Source organism: Passer montanus, unplaced genomic scaffold, assembly GCF_014805655.1.
Source record: "Passer montanus isolate IOZ18808 unplaced genomic scaffold, ASM1480565v1 scaffold47, whole genome shotgun sequence".
Taxonomy (NCBI): Eukaryota; Metazoa; Chordata; class Aves; order Passeriformes; family Passeridae; genus Passer; species Passer montanus.
The window spans coordinates 5,702,058-5,714,238 of record NW_024369596.1 but is presented as its reverse complement, the minus strand read 5'-3'; the positions used below and the strand labels follow the sequence as shown (position 1 = coordinate 5,714,238).

Genomic DNA, 12,181 nt, shown 5'->3' with positions numbered 1-12,181 from the left:
AGAGCTCGTGCAGCTCCCAGCTGACAAGCTGATAATTCTCACTGATAAAACAAATCTTTTTGGGTTATTGCTGCCTTCCTGCGCTGTCCCTGCTCACCCAGCTCTGCCTTGAGAATTGTCAGGATTACAGAGTGAGCTGTGAAAACCCAGTTAGTGGGTGGAAAGTATATATTAAAATAAAACAACAAAACAACAAAGCAAAACACCCACTTTTTCTGCTTTCTGAGTTTTCTCTCTCATCCCATTTTTCCCAGCTATCTAGGAGTGTTTGTCCTTTATGAATCCAAAAACAAAAAATACAGAGCTGGCTCATATTCCCTTTGAAATCAAATATTTAAATCTCAGCACAAGGGTTTGTGTCAAAGGCCACCATGACTTCCAGTGAGTGCCTCCCAGCAGGAAAAACTGGAATCTCCTCTGGAATTAACGTGCCCTGTTGTGCAGGCAACACCATACCAAGAGCCACCACTGTGGTCTTTTGGACTATCTGGGGTGAAAATCAGAGTTCCTTGGAGATATGGGAGTGCTGGGAGACCTGGGATCTCCAAACCACCCACGAATGAGGTGCCCAAGGAGCTCCTGGAGATCCGCAAAAATTCCAGCTGGGCTTTTACCTTCCTGTAATGTAAAGCATCTGGAATTTCAAAATGACAGCTTTGCTTTTCCCCGTGTTCCTTTAGGTGGCTAAGAGCGAGCTGAAGCTATAATAAATTAAAGTGAAATATAAGCACTCATGTTGGGGCACACGTTGGTTCAACAGTGTGAGCTGGAAAATGATGGAGCTTTGGAGCCTTGCCCTGTAGGAAAGGCCCAGCAGCTCATCTGCAAACAAGTTCAGATGCAAGAACTTGTGTCACACTTAACCTTGGTTCCAGATTAATCATTAGTCAATGATTAAATGGAGTCGATGTAAATTAGGATTGAATTGATTTGGGGTGGATCACGTGGAGACTGTCCCACTTTGACAAATTGGTTTTAAAGAGGAATTTTTCCTCCAGCCCAGTCCCCTTCCATGGACTGAACAGAAACAGTAGAGGGCACAGGCTCTGAATTCCTGCCTGACACAGGGCCATAATTCCTTCCCAGAGAGGTTCCTGGTCCTACAAACCCCACGGAGAGACAATTCAGTGCTTCTGCCTTCCCTCCAACACCTCTCTTTCCCAGATCATCTCCTGAATCCAGAATCAGAGCAAAAGTAAGTGGGGGCAGAGCAATTAGGATGCTCTTCAACCAACTCACACAAAAGCCTGTACTCACAGGAGCCCAGATATCAGCAGATCTGCCTGAAATGGTCCCACATTTAGAATCTTCCAGCTTCAGACTGTGGCTCTGCAGGGATATTTTGAGATTGTCCCATGCACTCATTATGGAAAAAAAATAGCAGGATTTAACACTTTGAATCCCTGGAACATCCAAGGCCAGTTGGATGGGGCTTGGGGCAGCCTGGGATAGTGGAAGGTGTCCCTGCCCATGGCAGGGGGTGGAATGAGATGGGCTTTAAGACCCCTCCCAACTCAAGCCGTTCTGGGATTCTCTGAATAATTTTCAATCATGGCAAAGCCAAGGGAGAGTGAAAATAAAACTTAATGCTGAGTAAACTCTGCTGTGGAAGAGGTTAGAGTGACTGGAGTGCTTCCCATGGAAAATGAGAAGTGCCATGTCACACCTGAGGTGTGAGACATCCCACCATGGCAGGAGATAACCCGGGGCTGGGATTTGTTATTGCAGCATTGCAGGTAGGGAAGGATGAGGACAGATTTGTGAGTTTGACAATGCAGCTTCAAGAAAGGCAGTGCTGAGGCAGAGCTGGGCCTTCCCTTCCTCTCCAGATGTGTGGGAAGCTCCCAGCAAATGCCAGGAGGTGGCACCTGGGGAGGGAGCAGAACAGCAGCAGTTGGTTGTTTCCCTGTGTGTTTTATAGCAGGTTGTTTCCTTGCACACCCTGATTTCACAGAGCACATGAGGTGGGAGCAAGGCTCAGAAGCAGAGGATCAACATTCTCTTTTATTATGTGTAATATAAAATATTGCTGCTGCTGAACATCCTGCTGCTTTTCTGTCTGTGATCATTGTGGCTGAAACACTACCACCACAATTTGGAATGAAACAGTTACAGGAAATGCTGGTACCTCTTAGTTGGAGCTTTCTTTTCCCCCCCAGGGAGCAAAAATATTGCAAATATTTGTCTGTCACAAAGTGCTGTGTCCACCTCTGGGTCCTCAGCACAGGAAATATGTGGAGCTTCTGGAATGAGTCCAGAGGAGGCCACAGATGTGCTCCAAGGGCTGGAGCCCCTCTGCTCTGGAGCCAGGCTGGGGGAGCTGGGGATGCTCACCTGGAGAAGCATCCAGGGAGAGCTCAGAGCCCCTCCAGCGCCTAAAGGGGCTCCAGGAGAGCTGGAGAGGGACTGGGGACAAGGGATGGAGGGACAGGACACAGGGAATGGCTTCCACTCTCACAGGGCAAGGCTCATGGGATATTGGGAAGGAATTGTTCCCTGTGAACGGGATGAGCTTTAAGGTCCCTTCCAGCCCATTCTATCATTCCATGGGGCAATCACATAATTAAGCAAACACATCATTAAGAGCTGCCGAGCTCAGTCTCCCATCTGTGCTGTGCCAGGAGCACCCTGGCCTGCTGCATCCCAAGGAACTGCATCGTGCTGGAAGCCCCTGGAGAGCTGACAGGGCCGTGTTCCTCTCTTGTTCCCCGTGCAGGCCAGGCGTCCTCGTTCACGCAGCAGCCCCAGGACCAGGTGGTGATCGCGGGGCAGCCGGTGACGCTGCTCTGCGCCATCCCCGAGTACAATGGCATCGTGCTCTGGATCAAGGACGGGCTGGCCCTCGGCGTCGGACGGGACCTCTCCAGTAAGTGGGGACACCACCCTAGGCACTAAGGATTGTAAACTTGCTGTGCTGGCAGACACTAACCCCTCAAGAAAACACTACATTTAACCTAAAAACCGTAAAAAAAACTTCTAAAAAGTAAGTGGGGACACCACCTGTTAGAACCCTAGGTACTAAGAATAGTAAACTTTCTGTACTGACAAACAACCCCAAGAAAACTCTACATTTAACCATGAAACTGTAAAAGAACCTTCCAAAAAGTAAATCAGGACACCACCTGTTAGATACCTAGTTGCTAAGAATTGTAAACTTTTTGTACTGACAAACACTAACCCCCAAGAAAACACTACATTTAACCTAAAACTGTAAAAAAAAACCTTCCAAAACGAAATAATAAAACAAAAATTATGTATGTATACTTTAAATAAATGTGCATAATATAATGTAATTAAAAACTTGAAATTTAACATTTTTTAATATTACTATATTTTATATATTCACATATATTTATATATTTTATATATATAAATATATATATAAAACAAAATTATATATAGAATAAAAAATATATATATAAGATATAATATAACATTATAGTATAGTATAGTACAGTATAGTATAAATAACAAACATATATCTTATTTTTATAGATAACGAATATATACTATATAATATATATATAATTATATATATACCAAAATAAAAATTTTAAAATGAAAACTAATCCTTCTTCTTCACCTTCATTTTCATAAGTTTAAATAATATTATATAATTAAATAAAAATAAATAAAAACAATAAAATAATAAAGTAATAAAAATATTTAAAAATAATAAAAATAAATTAATACAAATAGAATAAATTATAAATTAAAAATAAATAAGAACAAATAAATATAATTATAATAAATATAAATTGAATAAATAATGAATTTAAATAATTTATATATTTATAATTATCAATTATAAATTTAAATATAAATAAAATAAAACAAGTCACAAATAATTAGTTGTTAAGTTAAAAATAAAAATAATTTTAGTGTCTTTTTTAAATTAAACAATTTATCCTTTAGAAACATTATGAATAAAATACAACTCCATTTTTAACTTATTAAAATAAAATACTATGAAGCTCACAATTTATAAAACTGTAATATAAATTAAAAAATAATAAATATCTAAATCCAAACAAAAAATACCACCTCACACATTTAATTCCAACTTTAACAAAAAAAAAAAACAACCAAAGACAACCAAAAAATCCATAACGACCCTCCATAAACAAGGAAAGCAGGAGCTCTCCTTGCCCAACATTTATTTGGGGAATAATGTTTTAATTTCAACTCCAACACCTTCCAGTCCACCCAAACATAGACACTGGAATAAACCAAAATCTGTTTCACTCTGACCTGAAACAGAACTGTTGGCTCCCACAGATGTTGCCTGACCCTTTGGAAAGGTCTGGTTTCATTTCCTTGGAAATTAACGTCACCTTTCCAAAATGTGAGATGAAATGTTTTATAGATGTTGTTTTGATATTCTCAAAAATGAAAAGAACAATAGAATACCCTGTGTTTGAAGGGACCCACAAGCCTCTGTTTGCTTTGGACGAGTGTTTGTGGCTTCCTCAACATTTGGTTTTGGCAAATTATAATTTGATGACCAAATTGCTCAGAAGTGACATTCCTTAATCCCACTCACACTGTGATTGAGGGTTAATTGCAGCTGGTGAAGACAGGTGCAAAACTGGGGAAGTTTCGAGTTTATTCTGTATATTTTGCTGGAAAACACTAATTTAAAACTGAAATATTTTACATGAATAGGAAGAGTGTTTGCTGGAAACAGCCTGGGAGGACATGGAGCCCTGCAGGAGCTGCAGTGTCCCCAGGCTCTGCAGAGTTTGTACACGTGTGACACCACTCAGCTCTCAGTGACCTGAGAGAGTTTTCCCCACGGCAAGAAGCAGCATTGAGAAACCAGGGGAGGCTCCATGCTTTTTGGTCTCTAGGGACCCTGCTCTTTCCTAAAGTGCAGTGCCTGCTTCTTCTTTCCCTCTATTTTTTATTAATACATATAATTGCTCATTTACAGCCGTGCCCGAGTGAGCAGCCCCGTCTTTGCCTGTTTTCCAAAGCTCTGAGCCACAATTTTTGCATCTATTAGAGAGCTGAGCTTCCCATGCAAGACCTTGCAACACGACTGAGTAACAAGAGCTCCAGTGAAGTAGGGAGCTGATGTGAATGACTTCCACAATTAACAGAGCCGGGGCTGCTGGAAGCCACAGGAGCTGCCAGCTCATGATACCAGCTCAGCCAGTGTCTAATTAGCACAATACAAACAAACCCATCATTTGTACTCCTCGCAGTTCAGGAGAGCAAATCCTGCTGTTGATAACTCGAGAAACAACAGAAGCACAAGTGTGTGCCAGTGCTGTGTTACACAGGGCATTGGGCACGGGAGGGCACGGGGGTGGCACCTTTCCTCCTGTGTGTCCAGCCAGGCTGACCAGAGCTGCTGGTGCCCCCAGACCCCTGCCCAAGCTTTACACAGAGCTAATCATGGTTGTATTCTTCAGTTGACTCCAGGAGCTGAGGATATTCCATGATGGGCTGCCAGGAGCAGGAGGTGGTGGATTTCCTGGTGGAAGGGCTCACCCCTTTGTCTTGCCCAGGGAGGTTGTGAATGCCCCAGCCCTGGAAGGGTTCCAAGCCAGGCTGGAGAAGGCTTTGAACAACCTGATCTAGTGGGAGATGTCCCTGCCCATGGCAGGGGGACTTGGGTCCCAATAATCTTTAAGGTCAAAACCAAACCTTCCAACACTTAACATTCTATGATCCCATGATTCCTTGGGATTTCAGTTAATGCTCCTTCATCAGCACTTCTTTTTTGAACCTGTAGAGCAAAACATGCAGTCCCTTTCCTGGATTTGGCAGGTTCTTTCTCTCTGGGCTGGCTGCTAAGGAGGGGAGGAAGCTGCCTGGATCCTGGGAATTGCTGTGGGGTGCTGGGGCTCTGGGCCCATGCTCTGGTCTCCTCATCCCTGGGCTTATGGCTCCAGCCTGTCACAGCAAATGTTGCAGTTAAGACAGCCACGATACACAGAGTATTATCACACAATTTCAGAAAGCTTCAACCCATACAGAATAACAGCACTGTAAAAAGCTACAAATGCCTGCCCTTCTTGTTCTTTAGCCCAACCTTTTATACCCCTCATGTCCATGCCTTACCCCGGGTGCCCTCTGTTCCCTGTGTGGTTGCTCAGCAGCCCTGGGCACTCCATGGCTCATTGCTGTCAGTGCTGCTCACAGCTGCACCCACTGGGGATGAGGCTCAGCCCCATCCCAATCAGCAACACCGTGTGCCTGCACCAGCTGCCTCCTGACCCGTGCTTTGCCTTGGGCAGGTTACCCGCGCTATCTGGTCGTAGGAGACCATCTGTCAGGTCAGCACCACCTGAAAATCCTGCGAGCTGACCTCCAGGATGACGCCGTGTACGAGTGCCAGGCCATCCAAGCCGCCATCCGATCCAGACCTGCCCGGCTGACGGTCCTCGGTGAGTCCCGGCTCCTCACACCCTCAGCGTGTTTGTTGGGGTTTCACTGCCTTCGTGGTCACACTGAGTAGCTTTTCACAAAATGTTTTGATGCTGGATCAAGAGGACTGGGAATGAATCCATGGTGAGAGCAGTGGGGGAGCAGCTTAGTCCTGAGAACAGGATCAAAGGAAGCTGCTTGGGGAGTGAAGCAGCTCTGGGGTGGAGTATGACAGTTCCAGGAGTAACACAGCCACCAACAAGTGTTTGGCACTTCAGCTTTATGGATTTATGCCCCAATTCAAGACAGTCTGTCCATAAATTTAAGGATATGAAGAGTGTCAGTGTCATCACTTATGCGTCACTCTGCCTACAGGATTGGGACAACTCCACCCCCTGAGGAAAGACTGGTTTCATACTATGCAGTATTTTTAAACTATCTACTAATATTTTTAAACTATATACTAATATTTTATCACCCCGCGTTTCTCAGTAATTCATCTTTCCCATGAGCAGCACAGGAGGATATTGTCTGGGATGGCAAACTGGAAGTGGCTCCCAAAATCATGCAGAGGACCTTTTTGTGTGGTAGATGGGTGGGGAGTGATGGCAGAGCAGGAGGGTTTTCTTGGCCATCTGGCAGAGCAGGAGGGAGGCTCTCCCCACAGGAGTGCTGGGAAAAGGCAGGCACGTCAGTGAGGCTTCCCGGCATGAGCATGGCTTCAGAGAAATTAATGAAAATGGTATTTTTCTTAAACAGCTTGGACAAAACCCAGTCTGTATTGCTGCTTCCAGATTCATCCTGATTATTCAACCCTCAAAGTGAAACTATTTGCATATTTAAGTTTGTTTAAATTGATGATTGGATTTCTTTTTTTCCTTGTTCTTTTCATTCCTGGTTAGTTTCTAGGGAGAAAAAAACCCCACATTTTAAAAATATCCAAATCAAGAATTTCTGTGCTTTTAGTCAGATCAATGCTGATTAGTTTTAAGTAGCCAAAAGAAGTAAATTAAGCTACCAGCTGTGGTTGAAGGTGCCCCTCACTGAAGTCTGCACTATGAAAATTAGTTCACATTCCTGGTTTGCAGTTTCCCCTGTATTTGTTTTCCTCCCTCCACAACCCTACAACATTCCCTACTCCCAAACTTTCACAGCTGCCATCCCTTCCTTCCCTGACCCTGACAATAATGATGATTTTCCTTTGATTCCTCCTTCTTCTTAATCAACCCTTGGCAGCAGCTCAGAGCTCTGACATGTGCCCATACATGAAATAATCCTGGAAATGAATAGGAAAGGGGAACGTTGTCTTGCTTACCGCCAACCCCTCCTTCGCCTGGGCTCCCTCCTTCTGTTGTGAAAGCAGAATACATTGAGGGAGCCAGACAAAAGAAATAATGTTATTTAATTAGAGCTAAAGATTTCAAAACTAATTTAGTCCCAGGGCGTACGTCAGAGCTGCTGCGAAGCGTTGATTGAGCAGAGAGATGTTTTTATGGATCAAAAGGAAATCGTTATTATCTTTGGGGTTATGGAATGTGTTGAATAGATGGTAGTTAATGTTTATGTGGATATACATAGTAGTTGCTAATTGGTACATTTACCTAAGATGTTCAGCAACTTATATTTGCAGAGTGTTTTCCTTTTAAGAAAATTAAAGTTACAGCGTGTTCAATTTAGGCCAAATCGATGAGCTAGTGTGGGTTTGGAACTGACTGGTAGCTCATCTTTAACTTTAGGGGTATTTATGCAGATGTTCTGAGGGGGGAAAAGTGGTCACAGCCCCAAGGCTGCCAGAGCTCCAGGAGCATTTGCACAACGCTCTCAGGGATGGACAGGGTGGGATTGTTGGGGTGTCTGTGCAGAGCCTAATTTGCACAACGCACTCAGGGATGGACAGTGTGGGATTGTTGGGGTGTCTGTGCAGAACCTAGGGTTGAACTCAATGATCCTGTGGGTCCCTTCCAGCTCAGGAAATTGTGTGATTCTATGACATTTCAGGCTGGGTGGGGAGGTAGGAGCGATGATCCCACCTTTGCAAGGGGTTGGTGATCAGCAGCTCACACTGTTCCTTTGGGATGGGGTGTCCTGTGCTGGCAGCGAGGGCAGGGGCTGCTGTGGGATCTGTGCTCTGTGATTTAGCCACCCCAGTAGAGGGGATAGATGTGGCACATGAAGAGTAGAAGCCTTAAGCCCCCGTGTTCCTGACAGCTGGGGACAATGTGCAGCCTGTCAGGCTGAACTCACTGCATGACAGGGGGTAACACGCGTCTGTGAAGGGGGAGAGACATTTCTGGTGCTTCCAGATGTGCAGCATCACCAGCTGTGCAGACATGTCTGCTCTTAGCACGCAGTGTGTGAGCCTGCTGTAGCTGTGAGCTAAGCAGCTGTGTCTGCAGGGAGCTGGATCTCCCAGATTTCATCTCCCTGGGTTGGGAAGGGATGTGCCAGGCTGCCTGAGCCGCTCACAGGAAGGTGCCTGGGAGGCGTTCCTTCATCCCAACTCCCTCCTGCCCAGCTTCACCTGAGGCTGCAGGCATCCCCTGGCAGGAGAGGACCCTTGAGGCATCCCTGGAGCTGGGTGCAGACCATGCAGCTCTCAAAGAAGCAATCAATCAGCTGAGGCAGAGCTGAGAGGCTCTGGTAGCTGGGAGACCAATATCTGCTGCTGGTTTCTCAGTGACTCAAGGGCTCTTCAGCCAGGATGTTAGAGGCAGTTCTGGGGAACTCTATCCTGCTCTATCACCCCCAGCCTTGTCTCTGGAAAAATGACCCTGCCTGGTTTTTTGTATGTGTTGGTGTTACCTTGTCTGTCCTTGCCAGATTTTCCACTTCCTTGGTATCAAGAAATCCTCTAATGCCTCCAGATTCAGGCTCCAACTGCTGTCATTCATGTCTGACAACAGCTTTATGGGGCTGATGCCTCCTACCTCCCTGCTCATATGCAGAGCTACACCATATTTTAATTAAATATTTAAGGTTTTGTCACATTGTTTTCAAATCTACATGGTTAAATGTAGTGGAACAGATCATTCCATAGCTTGGAAGTCCAAACACTCAAACAGATGAGCCTATTACTGTCATCAGCATCAGGGAAAGTCTTTTCTTTGTGGAGTTCCAGGGACAAATATTGCTGAGAAATGTTGTTAATGCATCCCAAAGCTGGAGAGTTCCCCTTCTCCAGGTCTCCCTCACCTTCCTTCCTACCATTACCCAAACTCTCTGGAGAAGGAGTCACTGCCCAATCTCCTCAGGATATCTGCCCCAAGCAGGGAAGGTTGATAAATCTGATGGATGGGATTTGGGACACATGGAGGCATCCAGATTTTCTGCAAGCGAAGAATGTCAAGGCAGTTTGGCAGGGGAGCCCAAGCCAGGCAGGCTCTGGGAAGCCACTGGAGGGCTATTTGCTACCTGGTACATCTCTAATGGCAAGGCTGCTTAATTTATGATCTATTTAACTAAGCCAGGGTATTAATTAAATAAAGTAAGAGCCTGATTAGGACTTGGAGAAATTTAAAAATAAAATCAGGCAGCAATCGAGCGAAATTGCAAAGCAAACACTTTGGCTGTAACCACTGGAGAGTTCCCTCCAGTCTTCCATCAAAGCTCAGAGCAGGGAGGGCAAATACAAGAGATTATATTGCCAACAGATGTGTGTTGTTAAAATATGCATCTGCCAGCCGTGTAGCTTCAGGAGCCAGAGGGCTTGCTCGTGGATCCTTCTGCACTCGCGGGACCGTGAAGGAATTTGAGGCCCCGGCAGCCGAGCTGGGATTTGCAGACACGTTAATTAGCGTTGAGTTCCCAGATCTCGGAGGCAGCCAAGCGAGGAGAAACTTTGAAGAGAGCTTTGGTTTTCCCTGGGAGGGAACGGGGAGGGAGAGGGGAGCCCTGGCTCGCGGTGCCAATGCGGCCGTGGCATGGTGACACCTGGGCCTGCGGTGACACCTGGGCCTGCGGGGATATCTCGGCCTGCAGTGACACCTGGGCCTGCAGTGTCACCTTAGCCTGCAGTGACAGGTTGGTCTGCAGTGACACCTCAGCCTGCTGTGACACCTGGGCCTGCGGTGACACCTCGGCCTATGGTGACACCTGGGCCTGTGGTGACACCTTGGCCTGCAGAGACACTTCGGCCTGAGGTGACACCTCAGTCTGTGGTGACATCGCAGCCTGTAGTGACACCTTGGCCTGTGGTGACACCTCAGCCTGTGGCTGTAGCAATGTATCTGAACAACTTAGGCCACTTTGTGCACCAGCCAAGCCACTTGTAGTTATTCTTATCAGAGCCCTCTGGAATTCATCAAGGTTACTAAGACATAAATTGTGCTAAATTAAGAAAGAAGAAGCTGACAAACAGAATTCCAAGACCACAAGAACTAGATCAAGGAGGGCGGTGAACCACCTGGAGGTAACCGATCACATATTCTGAGAAAGGTTTGCAGAACACATAGACAAGCTGGAGGCACCAATCAAGACATGCGTGATCAGCGTGTGCAGGAGGGTTAGAATGTATAAATCAGTGCATAATGTAAATAATAAAGGGCTTCTGCTTAGTCATATTGGTTAGTTGTCCAGGAGTCCTGGTTCTCCTGCATGTGGTGACATCTTGGCCTGCGGTGACACCTTGGCCTGTGGTGACCAGGGCTGGCAGGACCCACCATGCCCAGAGGATGGAGCAACCAGGACAATGAAGCAGATGAATGATGATGTGTGGGAAACTGGATGGCTCCTCTCCTTCATGGCACCTTGGCGGGAGCATGCCAAGGCTGTCCTGGTCTGTCCTCCCCAGCAGGAGATGTGGCACTGCCAGCCCAGTGATGCCTCGGGAAGCTGACCGAGAACAAAGACCAGATGGAGTTAAAGCAGGGATTTATTAGGAGGCCTCAACAGACACACCTTGGGCAGCACAAGAGCCCAGCCAGGGCTACACCTAAGATGAACCTAAAATGGTCACAAAAATGAACAACCGGTCATGAGGTCTCATAGTTTTATAAGTTTTGTCCATTTGCATCTTGGAGCTAATTGACCAATTACAGCTTTAGGTTATGAAGTCCCACCCTTTCTGTTTTTCTCTCTTCAGTCCATGTTGTGTATGCTCTTGGGCCTGAGATCTGAATCATTTGTCCTTGATCCCCAGTTAGAGAAGGAATTGTTTTGTCTCCCTGCTCTGTGCAGAGCTCACCATCCCATAATGTGAAGCCCAGACCCCCACACTAAAACAGCACAGAATGTGAAAAATAAGTGATGCCTCGGGAAGCTGACCGAGAACAAAGACCAGATGGAGTTAAAGCAGGGATTTATTAGGAGGCCTCAACAGACACACCTTGGGCAGCACAAGAGCCCAGCCAGGGCTACACCTAAGATGAACCTAAAATGGTCACAAAAATGAACAACCAGTCATGAGGTCTCACACTTGTATAAGTTTTGGTATTTGCATATTGGAGCTAATTGTCCAATTACAGCTTTAGGTTATGAAGTCCCACCCTTTCTGTTTTTCTCTCTTCAGTCCATGTTGTGTATGCTCTTGGGCCTGAGATCTGAATCATTTGTCCTTGATCCCCAGTTAGAGAAGGAATTGTTTTGTCTCCCTGCTCTGTGCAGAGCTCACCATCCCATAATGTGAAGCCCAGACCCCCACACTAAAACAGCACAGAATGTGAAAAATATAAAGCAAAATCTGAGGTATCACCATACCTCAGGCTGTCCCAGGAAACTCCCAGGCAGCACTTGCTTGGCACAGGGAAAAGGTTGGTCCCAGAGGTGCCAGTGGGAAATTGGCCACAAGCAGGAAAAGGCAATATGAGGG

General features: G+C 45.8%; 1 protein-coding gene across 3 annotated transcripts in view; it reads left to right on the top strand.

Moving 5' to 3' along the window:
- The window catches only part of KIRREL3 (kirre like nephrin family adhesion molecule 3), a 369,112-nt gene that overhangs the window by 262,304 nt on the left and 94,627 nt on the right, over positions 1-12,181 (top strand). For all 3 annotated transcript variants that reach the window (XM_039721998.1, XM_039722000.1, XM_039722001.1), the window contains 2 exons: positions 2,717-2,866; positions 6,246-6,395. In XM_039721998.1, coding sequence (XP_039577932.1) covers positions 2,717-2,866; positions 6,246-6,395 — 300 coding nt within the window. The remainder of the gene's footprint in view (positions 1-2,716; positions 2,867-6,245; positions 6,396-12,181) is intronic.